The sequence below is a fragment of the Myotis myotis genome, unplaced genomic scaffold (genome assembly GCF_014108235.1).
Source record: "Myotis myotis isolate mMyoMyo1 unplaced genomic scaffold, mMyoMyo1.p scaffold_m19_p_13, whole genome shotgun sequence".
NCBI classification, from domain to species: Eukaryota; Metazoa; Chordata; class Mammalia; order Chiroptera; family Vespertilionidae; genus Myotis; species Myotis myotis.
The window spans coordinates 29,777,327-29,798,972 of record NW_023416317.1 but is presented as its reverse complement, the minus strand read 5'-3'; the positions used below and the strand labels follow the sequence as shown (position 1 = coordinate 29,798,972).

Sequence of the window (21,646 nt, the reverse complement as noted above, 5' to 3'; positions counted from 1 at the left end):
CACTAGTCCCTTAACAGCTGTTGGTTTTTGTATACAGTATCACTCTGGTAAAACTACAGATCTCATCAATCAAACTTAAGGGGTGTGTGTGTACTGTATGTAACCCCAGGCAAGAAGGCTCTGCTTTTACAGAAGCTTTAGCAGCTTTTCAAGAAAAATGCTTCTCAAATTGGTGTTGTTGTGTGTGTGTTTTTAAACTTTGGTGAAGTCCCAGACGCTTGATTTTTTTTTAAAAACAATTTTTCCAGTTTTATACTTTTGGGTTTTTTTTGCACAGAAGAATTGCCTACCTCTTCATATCACCAGAAAGATTCTTCCCATCTGTGATTATCTCAACTCATCTTTAATACCAATAAAACCCGTATTATTAACCCCCATATTACAGCTGAGGAAATAAAGGCACAAAGAAAATAACCATCTGAAGATGAGTTGCTAAATGGAAGAGCATACAAACCAGACAGTTTGCCTTGCACTTTTAACAGATATAGATACAAAATTTCTTAAAAGTACTAGACTAGAAGCAGCAGGTATAGGTGCTAAAAAAGCATAGAAGGAAAGAATCTATTTTTGGAACCTGAATGTAGCAGACAATACGAAGATGAAATACCACAGCATGAATCATTTACAAAAATATCATGTTTTTAGGGATACATATACCAATGACATTTTCAAATACTTAAGACAGTTAATTACATTAAAACCCTTTTTGTAGATTTATTACTAGTATAACTTACTCTCTTGCCAGTACCCCTTCCCACAGGAGGATGTGCCTCAGCAGCTTGACGAATTGTACAAACCATTAGCTCTATTAGAGCACTCTCTTGACGGTCAGACATTGCTAAGGTGAAACAAAACACATTAACATGAGATTTATAATAAAAATGCATATAAAATCAATTATAAAAAACTGTGAATATATTCTATTATTTTAAACACTGAAGTTCTGTACCTTGTTCTTTTTTGAAGAAGTCAAGCAAGAAATACAGGGTGTCCCCCAAAAATGTATACACACACTTTGTATAATTATAAAGTCAATGTTTATTAAAATACATTTCATTTTCAAAATTGAGTTACTGGCAGTTAAAGTATATATACATTTTTGGGGGACACTGTATATAAAGAAAAAGAGGGTAAACTCTGATCTGTTCTAATACCTGGTCTCTTCTATTACCAGGCTCCTGAGTTAGGCAGAATTTTACTATATTTCCTTATATATCATTTGAAAGCTCAGATAACAAGGTACCTTTAAAAATTTTTTTTTTTAATCCTCACCTGAGGATGTTTTTATTGATTTTTAGAGAAGAAAAAAGAGAGTTACACTGATTGGTTGACCCCCATATGAGCACCCTGGCTGAGGATCAAACCCACAACCTAGGTATATCCCTGACAGGGAATTGAACCTGAAATCTTTTGGTGTATGGGTTGATCCTCCAATCAACTGAATCACCCAGTTAAGGCAAGCTGTCTTTTTGTTTTTTTTAAATAAAAGAGATCATGCTGCCCTAGCCAGTTTTGCTCAGTGGACAGAGCTTCAGCTTGCGGATTGAAGGGTCATGGTTCGATTCTTGTCAAGGGCACATACCTGGATTGCGAGCTTGATTACTAGTAGGGGCATGCAGGAGGCAGCTGATCAATAATTCTCATCATTGAGGTTTCTATCTCTCTCCCTCTCCCTTCCTCTATGAAGTCAATAATAATAATAAAAAAGATCATGCTATATTATATATACATTTTATATTAACAATACAATTTTAAAAAATATGTTTTTATAGATTTCAGAGAGATGGAGAGACAGAAACATCGATGAGTGAGAATCACAGATCGGCTACCTCCTGCACACTCCCTACTGGGGATCAAGCCCAAAACGTGGGCATGTGCCCCAACTGAGAATCGAACCATGCCCTCTGGTTCATGGGTTGATGCTCAACCATTGAGACACACTGGTTGGGCTCCATTAACAGTAGATTTTGAATATCTTCCTTGTCACTGCAAAATTATATGAATAATTATCTTCTATAAATCTATAATTATTACATAATTTGCTCCACAATTTAGTCAACCTTCTCAAATTGTTTACAAATTTTTGTCATTATAAACAATGCAGCAATAAATATCATCAATATAGAAATATTTCTGTAACTAATTTCTGCAGAATAAATTCCCAAGAGGAGTACTGGGTCAAAGGTTAAAATCTTGATACTGACAAAGTTTCTTTATTGCAGTTTACTCTTCCAACTGCAATCATGAAAATGTTTGGCTTCTCAGATCCCTGCCAGCATTGAACGTTATAAAGCCTTTTAATTCTTGCCAATCCAATGATGAAAAATGATTATTTCATTGTTATTTTGCTCCTTCTTATCTACTAATTAGTGGATTATTGATTTTGAGTTTTTATCTGAGATTTTTGTTTATTCTTTGCTCATCTTCTACTGTTAGTCACCTTAGTTCTTTATAAACTCCTGTATATTAGAAATAGTAACTTTGTTTTTTAAACAATACAAACTTTTTCTCACAGTTTGTTTTTTTGTTGTCAGGGTATAGTATGTTTTATGAGAAAGAGAGTTAACTTTTACAAACTTATATGTGTACCAATTTGTTTAATAGCTTCTTGGTTTCTTTTCATCCTTTCCAGTAATTGAGATATAACTGACATATGGCACTGTATAAGTTTAAGTTGTACAGTATAATAATTTGACATATACTGTGAAATGATTACAGTAAGTTTAGTTAATATCCATCATCTTATACACATACAAAAAAGTTTCTGGGTTTCTTGTACTGTTTTCAAAGGTCTCCTTGTTCTAGAGATAACAGAAATACATTTTCTTTTTCATTGCCTTCCCTCTTTCCTCCTCCCCGTCTGTCCTTACTTGCTTATAAACTTTTAATCTGTCTGGAATTTATTTCTGCTGATAGTATAAAGCAGAGGTGGGCAAACTTTTTGACTCGAGGGCCACAATGGGTTCTTAAACTGGACTCAGAAGAAGGAGCTGCGGCCATGTTTCCCGACGTTGCCATGTTAACACTGCTGCTGGTGAAGAGCGGAGGGGAGAGCAAGAGAACCCTCCGCTCTTTCGGCTCCGTGGGCCGGATAGAACAGCCAAATGGGCCAGATTCGGCCCGCGGGCCGTAGTTTGCCCACGGCTGGTATAAAGTGTGGGCCTGTTTATTCCCACCAGATGAAGAGCCAATTATGACTCCAACATCATTAAATAAACAAGCTTTCCTTGCTGAATTTAAATGTCACTTTTTGACATATTTTAGGTTCTTATATATACTTAGATCTACTTCTGGATTCTTTTAGTTTCATTAATGTATCTATTTCTATTACAATACCATACTGTTTTGATTACAGCAGCTTTATAATCCTACTAGGGGCCCAGTTCACGAATTCATGCACCTTGAATGGAACTGTGGGCTGCAAGGCTGTGGTGGGCACAGGGGGCGGGTCTTGGCCCATCCTCCGCACCCCCAACTGGCCCCGCCCACTGCAGCCCCACTCCTGTCATCGCTGCTCCCATGCGCTGATGGTGCAGGCCCCCCTTGCACTCGCTGATGGTGCGGAGCGATTGCGGCCGGCACCAGCAGCAGGTGCGAGCATCTGGTGGGACGTGGAGTGTGGGAGCAAAGAATTTTCAGTAACCACCAGAGACTCGCCCCAGTGACAGCGACTGGTGCCCCACATTGGTCTAGCGCCCCCGCTCACCTGCTCCACCATCCCGCCACGGCCAATTCCCACCATGTTCCACACTCTGCTGCCTACTGCCGGTGCCCACCATGTTCTGCACGCACCCCCTGATGGTCAGTGCACATCATAGCAATCGGTTGTTCGGTCTATTTGCATATTAGGGTTTTGGCGGAACAACCGGTCACTATAAGCGCACTGACAACCAGGGGACAGATGCTCAATGCAGGAGCTGCCCCCAGCCCACAGGCCCCAGAACAGCCAAGGCAGGTGCCAGTGGGGGCCCTCTGATCACCCCGCTGGTTGCCCCACAGTGGGAGGTGAACAGTGGTGGCGGGGCTTGGGGCCAGCAAGTGGACAGCACCAGACTGGCCAAGGCATGTGCCAGCGGGGCCCCCCGATCATCCTGCTGGTTGCCCTGTAGATGGAGTCGACCAGCTGCAGCAGCGGGGGGTGGGGCCGGCGAGCGGGCAGTGCCAGGTCAGCCAAGGCGGGTGCCAGTGGGGGCCCCCCGGTCGCCCCACAGATCGGCCCTGATTGCTGGCCAGGCTAGGGGCCCTGCCCATGCACGAATTTCGTGCACCGGGCCTCTAGTATATTATAATATACTTTAATATGTAACTCAATTCACCTAATTTGAATATTTAGTAGAACAAGATTCCCTTACCTAGTTCTTTTTCTAAAAATTTTCTAATGCTAATGGCAAATGATTAACCATTTTCTATGCATAAGAAGACACTGTTATAAGTGATTTATATGCATTAACCTTTTCTATCCTCAGACCAATTCCAAGAGATAGAAACTAACATCCTCACACTCCACACATGGGGAAAATGAGCCACACAGAAAAGTTAAATAACTTTTCAAAGCACTCACTTAGTAGTAAAGCCATTTATGAACTCATGTAGTCTGACTCCAGAATCTGTGCTCCTAAGCACTATGCCACACTGCCTTTTTTTTTTTTTTACAAAAGCTTAAAATTCTATAAACTTTAAAATCATTTTACTCAGTTCCTTTTTACCTCACAGAACTCATAGTAGAATTCAGAGTGGTATTTTAAGAAAATTATGCATTATATTGAGAATAACTGACATTTATATAATCTTTCCAGCTGGAAATATAGGATAGCCCTCTTCATTTTTGAGGTCTTATTTTAGGTCATTTAACAAAACATTATCATTTTCTTCATTGATTCTGTACTTTCCTTGTTGCATTCAATCCTATGTATTTTTAAAGATAGATTTTGAGACTAATTTGAATAGTTTAATTCTATCTTTCTGTCTTCCTTTTTCACTCTGTCTCCTTTCCTCTGTGTACTTAACTGTGTTAAAGACCAGGAGGAGAACCAAGATGGCGGCATAGGTTAACGCCGGAGTTTGCTACCTTGAACAACTACTTCAAAAGTGAAACTAAAAGACGGAACGGACATCACCCAGAACCACAGGAACGCTGGCTGAGTGGAAGTCCTACAACTAGGAGGAAAGAGAAACGCATACGGACACTCAGAGGAGGCGCAGTGCTGAAGTCAAATTCTGAGGTGCGGAGTGCGTGGAGCGGGCTGGCGGCGGAGGGCGCGGTTGGCGTTTTCAATCGGGAGGGAGTCGCAGACTCTGAGCTCCAGATACGGGCGAGTCTTTAGGGACCCAGACTCAAACGGGAGAAGCGGGACTGTCTGGCTTCGGTCAGAGCGAGTGCAGCTTTCTCTCCAAGGTTTGCAGTGGTTGCTGGGACTCAGAGAGGCAGAGCCCCTGGGGACAGGACTGAGAGCAGCCATAACTGCTCTCTCCGGCCCACCCTGTTGATCCTGTGCGACCGGCCCCGCCCAAGCCCTGCACAGAGGCATTTGCCAGATAGCCTCAGCAAGGGCTAGATTAGCACCTCCCTAGAGGACAGAAGTTCTCTCACTGCAGACACAGCTGATTCTCACAGCCACTTGGCCTGGAGGTCAAACCCTCCCTGGTATTAGCTACAAAAATCAAGGCTTAACTACAAGACTGCGCACAAAGACCACTAGGGGGTGCACCAAGAAAGCATAACAAAATGCGGAGACAAAGAAACAGGACAAAATTGTCAATGGAAGATATAGAGTTCAGAACCACACTTTTAAGGTCTCTCAAGAACTGTTTAGAAGCCGCCGATAAACTTAATGAGATCTACAAGAAAACTAATGAGACCCTCGATGTTATGATGGGGAACCAACTAGAAATTAAGCATACACGGACTGAAATAACGAATATTATACAGACTCCTGACAGCAGACCAGAGGAGCGCAAGAATCAAGTCAATGATTTGAAATGCAAGGAAGCAAAAACCACCCAACCGGAGGGGCGGAATGAAAAAAGAATCCAAAAATGCGAGGATAGTGTAAGGAGCCTCTGGGACAGCTTCAAGCGTACCAACATCAGAATTATAGGGGTGCCAGAAGATGAGAGAGAGCAAGATATTGAAAACCTATTTGAAGAAATAATGACAGAAAACTTCCCCCACCTGGTGAAAGAAATGGACTTACAGGTCCAAGAAGCGCGGAGAACCCCAAACAAAAGGAATCCAAAGAGGACCACACCAAGACACATCATAATTAAAATGCCAAGAGCAAAAGACAAAGAGAGAATCTTAAAAGCAGCAAGAGAAAGAAACTCAGTTACCTACAAGGGAATACCCATACGACTGTCAGCTGATTTCTCAACAGAAACTTTGCAGGCCAGAAGGAAGTGGCAAGAAATATTCAAAGTGATGAATACCAAGAACCTACAACCAAGATTACTTTATCCAGCAAAGCTATCATTCAGAATTGAAGGTCAGATAAAGAGCTTCACAGATAAGGAAAAGCTAAAGGAGTTCATCACCACCAAACCAGGATTATATGAAATGCTGAAAGGTATCCTTTAAGAAGAGGAAGAGGAAGAAAAAGGTAAAGATACAAATTATGAACAACAAATATGCATCTATCAACAAGTGAATCTAAGAATCAAGTGAATAAATAATCTGGTGATCATAATAGAATCAGGGACATAGAAAGGGAATGGACTGACTATTCTTGGGGGGGAAAGGGGTGTGGGAGATGTGGGAAGAGACTGGACAAAAATCGTGCACCTATGGATAAGGACAGTGGGTGGGGAGTGAGGGTGGAGGGTGGAGCGCGAACTGGGAGGAGGGGAGTTATGGGGGGAAAAAAGAGGAAAAAATGTAATAATCTGAACAATAAAGATTTAATTAAAAAAAAATAAAAATAAACCTGAAAAAAAAAAAGACCTATAGATGTGGAGACTACAGAAAGAGCAGGTATAAATTGAATGAAAAGAAATTAAGACTTATAAATTTAGAAGTTTACACTAATTACTTTAAAATAAACTTGGGCAAGAACAATGAAAAGGCAAAGACATAACATCTTTTCCTTTACTATTTACCAAAATCATCCTATATAAGAATATGTATGCACATCCTAATTCAATCATTTTTTTAAAATCCTAACATGAGGATATGTTTCTATTGATTTTTAGAGAGAGGGAGGGAGAGAGAGAAACATCAATCAGTTGCCTCTTGTATGCGCCCCGACCAGGAATTGAACCCTCAATTTATTGGTGTATAGCCTGATACTCCAACCAACTGAGCTACCCAGCCAGGGCCTAATTTGATCATTTTTTTTTTTTTTAAGATTCTATAGCTTTAGGAAAAATACATGAACTTTAGTTTGTTGTAGGAAAACCACAAGAAATAGCTTCAGCTTTTCCATTTATACTCCCTGATCCAATGCCTAATAATATAAAAAAGCTTTCCATCCAATAAAACAACTAAGTTTCTATTTTTATGAGTCTAGAATTTCATAATTTTCCACATTTGGCTAGGGATAAAGGCACGGCAAGATTGTCTATGAACTAAATGCATTTACTTTTATTTAGGGGAAAAATCTAGTTCTATGGAAAGCAAGGAGAGAACAAGTTATCTCAAGTATGGACACATTCCTCTACTATATACTGAACTCCATATTGGTGTTGAAAAATAACCCAATTGTACCCAGTGCCCATTAACAACAATTTTGTTATTTACTTTGTAATTTGAAACCATCCACTTAGGCAAGGGTGGTTGAAATTTAATTGAAATCCCTTTTGGGATTATGACAGCAAAACCAAATAATAAAAGCAAAAGCAAAGCCGGGGTGGGGGGTGGGGGATGGGTAAAAGAAGATGAAGAGAGTAGCCAAAGAACATATGGACAGAAAACAGATTGGTGAAGTGAGGGAAGGGTGGCGAGGGCTGGGAGGAGGTGGACAAAGGGGGGATGAGGAGAGCACCTGTAAGTGTCAACAATAAAAAAAAAAAAAAAAGCAAAGCAAGTATTAAGCCATAGACAAGAACCAAATACAATACCTGGAATAAATAGGCAGCTGTTTAGATTAGAAATCATCAGATAATTATACAACTTTGAAATCTATGGAAACCTCTTTGTATATCATCTCCATTTGCCCATTATTATCACCATGAATTTCTTACTACTACTGAAAAGAAGTGCTTAAAAGTCACCAGTGACCTAAATCATCTAGTCCTTTTTCTCCTCTGCAATATGTGACGTTATTAAGCACAGCTCTCTTGAATCCTCTCTTAACTAGGTTTCTATAGAGTACAATTATCTGTTATCCTTTTTAAAGCTTGCTAGGGCTCTTACTTCTCTTGGTTCTTCCTGTTTCTGTTCCCCGTCCACAATCTTTAAAACTCAGCCACAGGCTCTTCTTCTTCTTCTTTTTTTTTTTTTTTATAATATATCTTTATTGATTTCAGAGAGGAAGGGTGAAGGGAGAGAGAGATAGAAACATCAATGATGAGAGAGAATTATTGATTGGCTGCCTTCTGCACGCCCCCCACTGGGGATCAAGTCTGCAACCTGGGCATGTGCCCTTGTTCGGAATCAAACCCGGGACCCTTCAGTCTGCAGGCCGATTTTCTATCCACTGAGCCAAACCAGCTAGGGCTCTTCCCTTCTTTATAATTCATCTTCTTTTATATTTTTGTTCTCATTTCCCATAGAAACCAATGCAAAAGATACCTAACTGGTCTTCTGCCTAATCCAAATCATGTTTACATTAAGCATTTTTCTTAAAATACAAATTGGACCACATCACTCTCCTGTTTAAAATCCTTCAGTGGCTCCGATTACACTCGGAATGAATTAAGTCCACTCATGAACTAAAAGATTTTACATCATTTGGCCTCTGCCTCTTTCTTATTTTGTGCCACTGGCTCACTATGCTTTACCACTCCAGCTCCTGGAATGTAAATATCACCAGGCTTCAGATACTCTGCAATTGCTATTTCCTTTATTTAGATGATGCTTTTTTGGCACTTTCCATGGCAAGCCCCCTCATCCCTGAGATACCTGGCTCACAGGTAGCCTCCTCAGAGAGATCTTTCTTTCAGGATTCAATCTAAAGATGGACCATTCATTATTACTATTATTTACCTCACTTATAAACTCCTGAAATTACTCTGTTTACTTGGTTTTGGTCTGCATTCTCCACTAGAATGTAAGCTCCATATGGACAGTGAACTGATTTCAGTGCTCAGTATACTAGTTAGTACATAGAAGACGACTAATAAAATATTTTGAAATTATAAATGAGTTAATGATTGCCTGCTTTGAAGAATTCCATTTACCCACATTTACTTCACCCATCAACTGGATCACATAATTTTTTGAATGCTAATCAAAGGTTTTTTTGTTTGCTTTTAAAATATATTTTTATTGATTTCAAAGAGGAAGGGAGAGGGAGAGAGAGAGAGATAGAAACATCAATGATGAGAGAGGAATCATTAATTGGCTGCCCCCTGCATGCCCCCTACTGGGGATCGAGCCCACAAACCCGGGCATGTGCCCTTGACCACAATCGAACTTGGGCCCCTTCACTCAGCAAGACAGCATTCTATCCACTGAGCCAAACCAACTAGGGCTTAAATAGATGAAAAAGTTGAAGCACAGAGAAGTTAAATTAGTTAGTTATGGTTTTGCGATTACCTGTTACACAGACACTCACATTATACTAAAAATTTATTCAGCAATTTGACTTTGCGGGAGAATACATACACATGCTCAACAAAAACTCCCTGTCCTATGAAGACATTGCAAGTAAGTAGTCTTAAAGCTACTGTGATTTAAATGGTAGTCTTTGATAATGTGTCTGTTTTCTCAAATCATACTCATCTATCTCCAACTGTTAACTCAACTTTCACCCACTGGCACACCTATCACACTCTACCTACCTAAAATATAATAATTTCTTATTAATCTTAAAAAAAACCAACAAGTTCCTAATAAAATTTTTTATCCTAAAATATAGCAAAATACTGGCACAGAAAATTGATTTGGATGCCATTCCATGCCAGAACTTGTATGTGACAGAGCACACATTTGGACAAACACTTGAAAAAAGTTGTGTTCTGACATAAATACGGCCCTGCACTTGTTATACATAATTTCCCCAGCCTTGCCTTCCCAGATTCAGTCATACCCTAAAACTATGATTTACTTAACCCCCCCGTTTTATAACTCATTTTTCTAGCTAAAATCAAACCAACAAACCCAAGCCAACTTTTATTTAATTTTCTTGACTGAAAATTAAATCTAATGCCAACTAAATTTGAAACACAGCAAAACAACTGATAGTACAGTTATTTTAATGAGGTTAAATCCATCTAAAACACCCTGATAATTGACAGACTTAGTAATTACTATTTACTGACTTACACATCTTATTTAAATGAGAGTAAAAAGTTAACAATACCAAAGCATATCTCCTTGGCTCTTCCCTTAATTTATATCCCCTGCCTTCTTTCTCCTTGGAAATAACCTTATAAAGCATGGGGTGATTAAAAAAAAAAAAGGACCTCCCCAAATGAGTTTTAAGTGCGAGAAGCCGTATAGCCTCAGAGGCCAACCCCAGAACACTGCCACCCAGAGGCTGAGCCACAAACTGACTCTTTGCTAAACACAAAATAAGGCAGTCTGGGAAACAAATACGGCCTGCTTTAAAATAAGGACTGTGGTTTACAACACAGAGGAACAGTGTATCGCAGGGAAACTCAACACTCTCCTGAACACCTGGCAGGACTAAGGTGAGCCAGACTGAAGAATAGAAGAACCGAAGGACCTTCACTACTGCAAATTTTTTTTTCTTTTTTCACCTTTTAACTAAGAAACCAATTTTTTTTCTCCTTTTTTCCCCCTTCTTTTTCCATCACCTGATTTTACCCTTTTAATTACTACCTTCTTATTTTTAACCAGTATTATTACTGCTACCATTTTACCATTTTTTAAAGTGCCATTTTATTTTCTCTTTATTTTATTTTGGGATTAGTGTTCTCCATTCTATTTTCATCGTTATATTATTGGTTGTTTCTAGTTTGCATTCATCTCCAGGGAGCTGTTGCTGGAATTTGTTGGGATTAGTGGCGGTTCTATAGGAGTATTCTCCTCATATAAAAAGTCTCTTCCCCTCTTCCACTTCATTCTCTCTTTTCGCTCTTTTTTTTTCTTTTCTTTTCTCGCTTTTATTTTCCCCCCTCCTTTTTCCCAATTTCATTTTTGCACTCCTTTTTTTGGTCCCCACTTTTCTTTTCTTTTTTCTCTTTTATCTTTTTCTCTTCCTTCTTCCTTATCCCCTAATTCTCTTAATGCGGGTGGTCACCTTTATTTGGGGTTATTAATATCGTGAATATATTTGGGTTTAGTGCCTGGTACGTGGTGCCTTGTTGTGTTGTATTTTGTGCCTTTAAATCAACGCAGCAGATCCAAGCAACAGCAGCCTCCTGAGCACCACACCCTCTGCTGAGGAACAGCAGCTGTACGTGAAACCTCCCCCCACCAGCCAGAAGAGCCACCACAGCTGTGAACAGCACCCACCAGAGGAGCTGCTGCCAACTGAAGAGCAGCTGCTACCGCAACCGCCCGAAGAGCAACCACAGACCAAGGAATCACTGCCACCCAGGGAGCAGCCACTGAACAACTCAACGTCTAGATATGTCAGTGAGATCAAACATGGGTAGACAAAGAAACCCCCAAAGGAAAGAGAAGGAGGACTCTCCAGAAAAGCAGCTAAGTAATACAGAGGCATGCAACATGACAGAAAAAGAATTCAGAATAAGGGTCCTAGAGTGCATAAACCGGATAGAGGAAAAAATCAACAACTTCTGCAAGAAGCAAGAAGAAACAGATGAAAAAGTCAACTACCTATGCAAGAAGCAAGAAGAAACAGATGAAAAAATCAATAACATATGGAAGAAGCTAGAAGAATCAGATGAAAAAATCAACAATTTAAGTAAGACCCAAGAAGAAATGAAGAGTGATATAGCTGCAATAAAAAACACCATTGAAAGTATCAACAGTAGACTAGGAGAAGCGGAGGACCGAATTAGTGAATTAGAAGATAAGGAAGCAAAACACACCCAAAATGTACTGCAATTGGAGAAAAAAATTAAAAGACAGGAGGAGAGCCTAAGGGAGCTTTGGGACAACATGAAACGAAACAACATACGAATAATAGGGGTGCCAGAACCACAGAAAGATGAACAAAGATTAGAAAACCTATTCGAAGAAATAATATAAGAAAACTTCCCTGAGGTGGGGAAGAAAAAAGTCACACAAGCCCAGAGAGTCCCAAACAAGGTGAACCCAAAAAGACCCACACCAAGACACATCATAATGACCATGGCAAATGTTCAGGACAAAGAGAGAATCTTTCAGGCTGCAAGACAGAGACGGAAAGTTACATACAAGGGATCTCCCATTAGATTATCCAATGATTTCTCAACAGAAACACATCAGGCCAGAAAAGAATGGACAGAAATTTACAAAGTGATGCAAAGCAAAGGACTGAATCCAAGAATACTCTATACAGCAAGGCTATCATTCAAACTTGAAGGGGAAATAAGAAGCTTCACAGACAAAAAAAAAAAGGCTAAGAGAGTTTATCACCACCAAGCCAGCAATGCAAGGAATGCTAAAGGGACTGGTATAAAAATAAGAAATAAAAAGCTCAGAAAGAAAACAGCCACACAAAAACAGAAATGGCTACAAACAAGTACCTTTCAATAATAACTTTAAACGTAAACGGACTAAATGCTCCAAACAAAAGACATCGAGTGGCTGAATGGATAAAAAAACATGACCCATACATCTGCTGTCTACAAGAAACCCACCTCATTAGAAGGGACTCACACAGACTGAAAGTTAAAGGATGGAAAAATATCTTTCAGGCAAATGGAAAGGAAAAGAAAGCTGGGGTAGCAATACTTATATCGGACAAAATAGACCTCAAAGTGAAGGCCATAACAAGAGATAAGGAAGGCCACTTCATAATACTAAAGGGATCAATACAACAAGAAGATATAACCCTGGTAAACATATATGCACCCAATGCAGGAGCACCCAAATTCATAAAAAAACTCCTGGAAGATATCAAAGGAGAGATCGACAACAATACAATCATAGTAGGGGACTTTAATACACCACTGACATCACTGGATAAGTCCTCTAGACAAACAATCAGCAAAGATACAGCAATCCTAAATGACTCACTAGATCAGATGGACTTAATAGACATCTTCAGAACACTTCACCCCAAAGCCAGGGAATATACATTCTACTCAAGTGCACATAAGACATATTCAAAAATAGACCATATGTTGGGTCACAAGCAAAGTATCCCCAAATTCAAGAAGATTGAAATCATAAAAAGCATCTTCGCAGACCACGATGGCATAATATTAGAAATAAACTACAATAAAAACAACCCAAAATACTCAAACACCTGGAAGCTGAATAGCATGCTATTAAATATTGATTGGGTTACCAATGAGATCAAAGAGGAAATTAAAAACATCCTGGAAACTAATGACAATGAAAACACAACAATCCAAAACCTATGGGACACAATGAAAGCAATCCTAAGAGGGAAGTTTATAGCTCTACAGGCCTATCTCAAAAAACAAGAAAAAATGGTAGTAAATCATCTAACTCTACAACTCAAAGAATTAGAAAGAGAGCAACAAGAAAACCCCAGAGTGAGCAGAAGGAAGGAGATAATAAAGATTAGAGCAGAAATGAATGACATAGAGACCAAAAAAACAATACAGAAAATCAATGAAACCAAGAGCTGGTTCTCTGAAAGGATAAACAAGATTGACAAACCTCTAGCCAGACTCACCAAGAAGCAAAGAGAGAGGACCCAAATAAACAAAATCAGAAACGATAGAGGCGAAATAACAACAGACCCCACAGAAATACAAATGATTGTTAAAAAATACTATGGACAGCTCTACTCCAACAAACTAGACAACATGGAGGAAATGGACAAATTCCTAGAAAAATACAACATTCCAAAACTCAATCAGGAAGAATCTAAAAATCTCAACAGGCCAATAACTATGGAAGAAATTGAAGCAGTCATCAAAAAGCTTCCAGCAAACAAAAGCCCAGGACCAGACGGCTTCACAGGGGAGTTTTACCAAACATTCAAGGAAGAACTGAAACCTATCCTCCTCAGACTACTACAAAAAATTCAAGAGGAAGGAACACTTCCAAGCTTATTCTATGAAGCCAGCATCACCCTAATACCAAAACCAGGTAAAGACAATACAATGAAAGAGAATTACAGGCCAATATCCCTCATGAACATAGATGCCAAAATCCTCAACAAAATCTTAGCAAATCGGATCCAGCAGTACATCAAGAAGATCATACACCATGACCAAGTAGGATTTATCTTGGGGATGCAAGGATGGTACAATATCTGCAAATCAATAAACGTGATACATCACATAAACAAATTGAAAGAAAAAAACCACATGGTCATATCAATTGATGCAGAAAAAGCATTTGACAAAATTCAACACCCATTTTTGATAAAAACTCTCAGTAAGGCGGGAGTAGAAGGACCATACCTCAACATAATAAAAGCCATATATGACAGGCCCACAGCCAACATCATACTCAATGGACAAAAACTAACACCATTTCCCCTAAGAACAGGAACAAGACAGGGATGCCCCCTCTCACCACTCCTGTTCAACATAGTACTGGAAGTGTTAGCCATTGCAATTAGGCAAGAAGAAGAAATAAAAGGCATCCAAATTGGAAAAGAGGAAGTAAAACTGTCGTTATTTGCAGATGACATGATATTATACATACAAAACCCTAGAGACTCCATCAAAAAGCTACTAGACATAATACATGAATTTGGCAATGTAGCAGGATACAAAATTAACCCCAAGAAATCTGAGGCATTTCTATGCACCAATAGTGAACTTTCAGAAAGAGAGATTATAAAAACAATCCCGTTTACCATCGCACCCAAAAAAATTAAGCTACCTAGGAATAAACTTAACTAAAGAGGTAAAAGACCTCTACTCAGAAAACTACAGGACGTTGAAAAAAGATATAGAGGAAGACATAAACAGATGGAAGAACATACCGTGCTCATGGATTGGTAGAATCAACATCATTAAAATGTCCATACTACCCAAAGCAATCTATAAATTCAACGCACTTCCCATTAAAATACCAACGGCATACTTCATAGATCTAGAACGAACTCTCCAAAAATTCATCTGGAATAAAAAAAGACCCCGAATAGCTGCAGCAATCCTGAGAAAGAACAAAGTAGGTGGGATCTCAATACCAGATATCAAGATGTATTACAAAGCCACTGTTCTCAAAACTGCCTGGTACTGGCACAAGAATAGGCATATAGATCAATGGAATAGAATAGAGAGCCCAGAAATCGGCCCGAACCAATATGCTCAATTAATATTTGACAAAGGAGGCAAGAACATACAATGGAGCCAAGATAGTCTCTTCAATAAATGGTGTTGGGAAAATTGGACAGATATATGCAAGAAAATGAAACTAGACCACCAACTTACACCATACACAAAAATAAACTCAAAATGGATAAAGGACTTAAATGTACGACAGGAAACCATAAAAATTCTGGAAGAATCCAAAGGCAACAAAATCTCAGACATATGCCGAAGCAATTTCTTCACTGATACAGCTCCTAGGGCACTTGAAACGAAAGAGAAAATGAACAAATGGGACTACATCAAAATAAAAAGCTGCTGCACAGCAAAAGAAACCATCAACAAAACAACGAGAAACACTGTGTGGGAAAACATATTTGCCAATGTCATATCTGATAAGGGCCTAATCTCCAAAATTTATAGGGAACTCATACAACTTAACAAAAGGAAGATAAACAATACAATCAAAAAATGGGCAAATATTATAACAAGGTTGACAGTAAATAATAAACAACAGAAAAGTAGGAGAGAATCAGAGTGATAAAACAAAGATAGACAGTATAATAAAAACAGGTGAAAAGTGCTTAAGTGGGAGTTCCCAGTTTTGTATTGAATATAGGGGTCAAGGTAGGACTCTTGAGAATATAAGATTTGAAATGAATATTGTAGGCAATGAGGAATTAGCCGATAGAAATGTATATGGTATAAAGGCCAGGAAAATGATCCAGAAAATATGAAAGGATTTGTAGTAAAAAGTAATAATTTCCACTTAGTACCCATTTTGCTCTCTGTTAGACATAAGCGGAGCAAGGAAAATTGCCGGAAGCTGGTCCATCCTTGCTGCTTGACACAGTCGCTGCAGGAAAGAAACATCTGCACAGCATATGTTTCAAGGGACCTGGCGTATATAGCATACTGTTCTTAATATGTTTGCTCCCCTTAGCGCTGTGTGTTTTAACCAAGGTCACCTCTCCGAGAAAGGTTGTTTCCCCAGGTAGGAATTTTTCCCTGAAGTCAGGGAGGGGATGCCTCTCCTAGAAAGGTTGTTTCCCCAGGTAGGGATTTTTCCCTGAAGTCAGGGAGGGGATGAAACTCCTTAACTAAGTGCCAGGCGGGTAGTTAATCACTTTAACTACAAACAATCACGCTTAAGCTACATAATCTTTACTCCCTGGAATGGAGATAAGAAACGCCCTAACCTTTGTAATAGAAATTGACAGGATTAAAATCAACTGGGATAAATACGGATGTAACAAGACAATAAACAGCAGAACTTCGCTGGAGATCCAGACCAGAACTTGGCTGGAGATCCTGGCTAGAGATCCTGGCTAGGTTGCTGATCAAAAAAAAAAAAAAAAATGGGCAAAGGACCTAAATAGACACCTTTCAAAAGAGGACATTCAGAAAGCCAAGAGTCATATGAAAACATGCTCAAAGTCACTAATCATCCGAGAGATGCAAATCAAAACAACAATGAGGTACCATCTCACACCTGTCAGACTGGCTATCATCAACAAATCAACAAACGACAAGTGCTGGAGAGGATGTGGAGAAAAAGGAACACTTGTGCACTGCTGGTGGGAATGCAGACTGGTGCAGCCACTATGGAAGACAGTATGGAGTTTCCTCAAAAAACTGAAAATGGAACTCCCATTTGACCCTGTGATCCCACTTCTAGGAATATATTCCAAGAAACCAGAAACACCAATCAGAAAGGATATATGCATCCCTATGTTCATAGCAGCACAATTCACCATAGCTAAGATCTGGAAACAGCCTAAGTGCCCATCAGTAGATGAATGGATTAGAAAACTGTGGTACATCTACACGATGGAATACTATGCTGCTCTAAAAAGGAAGGAACTCTTACCATTTGCAATGGCTTGGATGGAACTGGAGAGCATTATGCTAAGTGAAATAAGCCAGTCAATGAAGGAAAGATACCACATTATCTCACTCATTCATGGATAATAGAGACCATTATAAACTTTTGAACAATAATAGATACAGAGGCAGAGCTGCCTCAAATAGATTTAAATAATAATTAAAAAAAAAAAAGAGAGACTTGCAAAAATAGGAAAAAAAAAAAAGGCTTGGAATCACAATAAAGAAGAAGCTCTAACCCAATTGATTTTATTAGAGAATATATTAAGATTAGTCAGAAATAGAATGAATGAGTGAACTTAGCAGGAATGTATACAGGTATAAAAGGAAAACACACAGAATATATGTTCATATTCCTGTGATCACAAAAATAGGAAAAAAAAAAAAAGGCTTGGAATCACAATAAAGAAGAAGCTCTAACCCAATTGATTTTATTAGAGAATATATTAAGATTAGTCAGAAATAGAATGAATGAGTGAACTTAGCAGGAATGTATACAGGTATAAAAGGAAAACACACAGAATATATGTTCATATTCCTGTGATCACAAATGTGAAAGAAATTCAGAGTACAGTTAAGTCTGACGTTGTAAGCATAAGGTTCTGTCAACTTAGTAATAGGACCACCTTCTTACCAAAGATATGGAGAAAAAAACCCATGCAAATTGAGTATTAATAATCAGAGGTAAAGCCAAATGTACTATAACTTCCATCTTGAAATAAAATCTGGGAAATGTCTGGGAAGGATTTGTGTTAGATTAAGAATGAGGTTATGAGGCAAATATTTTTAGTTTAAAAGAGGCAATTTGGGCCAGTTTACTGGAATGTATCTGGATATGATGCATACCAGTTGTTTCTCCCATTAAAATTTGTCAAAACCAGAGTAGATAATGCCAGTTACCATCACTACTAGGAAAGAAAATGGGGACTTAGCCAGAGTGGCTCAGTTGGTTGAGTGTCATCCTGTGCTCCGAAAGGTTGCTGGTTCAGTTCCCAGACAGGGCACATACCTGGTGATGGGGCACGTAAGAAGGCAAAGGATCAATGTTTCTCTCTGTCTCTCAGCATGTCCTCGGGTGAGGATTAAAATAAATAAGTAAGTAAATAAATAAAATGTGTCACTTTTTTTTTTTTTTAAAGAAAGAACACTGGGGAGATGGTCTCCTGGTGACCCATTTGGGTAGTTTACTGCAGGAGATGGCTCATTGTGCTTTTACTTTATTATTTATTTATTCATTTATTTATTTATTTTCATTCTGCTTTTATATCCCAGAAGATTCTGAACCATATAGAACAGGGAAAGCAGAACAGAGAATAGTTTAATCACATTTAATCCTTACAACAATGTAAGATATATAGGGAAAATAATCTGTTACAAAGGAACCTAATGGTCAGAAAAAATGAGGACCTCAGTCACAAAGCATAGAGTTAAAAATATGAATTTATTTATTTTAATTCTGAAGTCTATGTTCACTACAAGCCTCACTTACATCAAAGTATCATCTACATTGCAGGAATGTTGTATGAATTAAATGAAACAGCAGTGCTTTAAAGCACTATTGTGAGCTAGTTTGAAAAATAAACCATAAATAGAAAAATGCATTTCTAGTTCTGAGGAGTATAAATACTTTATTAAACATACATATCCACTTTGCTGTTCATGTTATTATGCAACATGTAATAAGATACATACTTCAGAACTTATCCTATAGCAATAATAACTCCCTACTTCTTGCATAGCTAGGTAAATGATTATTTTTTACTTTCTGATTTTAATAATTAAGAAAATATAACAAAGGGGTATGGTTCTAGTCTAAATTTTTTTTGTCAAAGGCTTTCCAAGTTCACATACAAATATAGCAAAAAGATCCTGGATGCCCCACACCCTCTTTTTTTTTTTTTTTTTTTACACTATGTCAGTATTTTGTGTCTCAAATCAATACAATGAAAACTCATTTGAATATTACCAGACACATGGATTTTAAAAAACTTTTGTGGCATGGTAGCAATCTTAATCTAGAAAGGTGTTAAAAGCTATTGACACATCCTTACTTGTTACAGGAGACAAACTGTTCTTTTTGCAAAAAGACACACAGCATTCCTGCATACATTCATTTTTAAGATGTGGGCTATATAGGATGGTATTATTATTATTAATGGATACCATAACAATTTGTAAACCAACTTGTCACAATACTATACCTTCCTCTCCTTGAACAGGTTCTTCTAATAGCAACTCTGTCATACATTCCCAGTCTTTCAACAGTTCTTGAGAACTCTCCCACAAACTGTCCACCAAGTAGGCTGCATGTTCGTGCAACTAAAAACAACAAATCAAGTGTGACTGAAGAACATTTAATGAAGAAACTACTAATATTTGAGCTAATAAACCATTTTCTTCATAGTTAAAATGGCTTGTTCACAATGTTTCCAATGTATTCCACTATCAATGGAATGTATTATGTAGACTCAAATTAAAAAAAATTTATATAGTAGTAAATGACATCATTTATAGACAAGGAAAAAGAATATGATGAAGAGAATACCTGAAATTATAAACACTTTTCACTATTCTTGGATTGTCTCTTCTATTTTTAAAAATTTATTTATTAAAGGAAATCAATTACTTTCTCTGTGAATTGCATTTGAAACTTTGGTACCAGCCTAAATACTTACTTTATATCTTTGTCACCTTTGGTTAAGGTCAAAAGTTAAAGTTACTCCATCTCTCTTTTCTACTTTCATGTCCATTTAACTTAATGCACTCCACATTCCACTTCACCCTCCCCCCCATTTTTGCTGTTCGTTACTTTTGACAATTTTCTTGATATGTACCCACAATAAACAAACACCAAGTTTCTCATCTAACACTTCATACCAAACTCTCTCCCACTTGTTAGCCATTAAACCATGAAGATTACTCCAATAAAGCTCTTCAGGGAAGATAAGCAGAGAAGGTGTTTGCATTGTTCTTGTTTCTGCTACTTACAATTAACTTCTCCATCCTTGCATAAAAATTATTCCATCTTTGAGGCTCATATATCCAGCTAAACCACTTTGTAGATAAGTGTTTTCCAAGCGACAGATTGCAGCCCATTCATTGTCTGTTAAACTAATTTAATGCACTGAGACCAAAGTTTCAAAAATTGGAACAAAGTAGAAGAGTACATAGCACATCGAAAGATAAGTACTATTTTATATAACTCTTATTTCAGTTATATGTGCTCGTACTTGGTTTTCTCATGAGTAATGTCCCCAAAATGTAGAGCTTTTTAGATCTACTGGTTGTCTGATAGCTTGGCACATTTGGCATGAGTTGGTTTTCTTCCTCACATGCCAATTCCACTATTATTCTTAACTTCAATGTGCATTTTGATGATCAATTTAAAGTTCTGCTTCATTTGACCTTCACAATTCTATACTTCATTTCCACTGCATTTCAAATCTCACATTCTGGTTCTTTAAATGCCTCATGATACACACACACACACACACACACACACACACACACACACACGTCTCCTGATTAGATGGCAGTGATGGGTATACACTAGTATAACAGAATAAGTAAAGAGATTTTAACAAAGAATGTTTCTTGTGAAACATAGGAGATCATACAAGACAATTTTATGATCATGAATCAATTAGAAACACTTATGCAGCTGACAAGAATGCCATAGAGGAGAACTAGGAAATATATTTTAATGTTCTTGTAACACTTTAGTAAACAACAGTAAAAACAGGATACAGTAATACCATCTAAAAATAAAGCAGCAATACATGTTACAAATTATAACTTTAAATAAAAAACAAAACTGCATAAAACTACTGTACTTATGCCTTTTAATATATTAAAAAGAAAAAAAAGTCTTTGGGCTTTCAGAGATCTAAAACATTTTCCTCAATTAATAATTAACCTAGATCATCCTATTCCCTAAACTTTTCAGCAAATAATTTAAATAGTATTTGCATGTCTCATCCATATCAATTTTTGAATCTGTTGTTACTATTATACTATTAAAGTCAAATTTTCATACTGCATTGAATTGCTGCATAATACTTTGAATCCTGTTCCTCTAAATACTAAGGAGGCTAAGGGTATAGTTTGAAATGGTCTATCACAAGAATGATATTTACTGAGTATTTAATGTTTTATCTTAAATATTCACAATCGTTAAGTATTTTACCCACAACATATACTTGCTTTTAAAGAAAACAATGATTTAAACCCTTACTACAAAGTGTGGTTCCTTGACCAGAAGCATAAAAATCACCTAGGAGAGCTTGATAGA

The 21,646-nt window shown here is 37.9% G+C and overlaps 1 protein-coding gene across 17 annotated transcripts in view; it reads right to left on the bottom strand.

Moving 5' to 3' along the window:
* The window catches only part of STAG1 (stromal antigen 1), a 338,918-nt gene that overhangs the window by 64,944 nt on the left and 252,328 nt on the right, over nt 1-21,646 (bottom strand). For all 17 annotated transcript variants that reach the window (XM_036332484.1, XM_036332482.1, XM_036332487.1 and 14 more), the window contains 2 exons: nt 19,557-19,674; nt 735-838 (listed from right to left, as the gene is read on the bottom strand). In XM_036332484.1, coding sequence (XP_036188377.1) covers nt 735-838; nt 19,557-19,674 — 222 coding nt within the window. The remainder of the gene's footprint in view (nt 1-734; nt 839-19,556; nt 19,675-21,646) is intronic.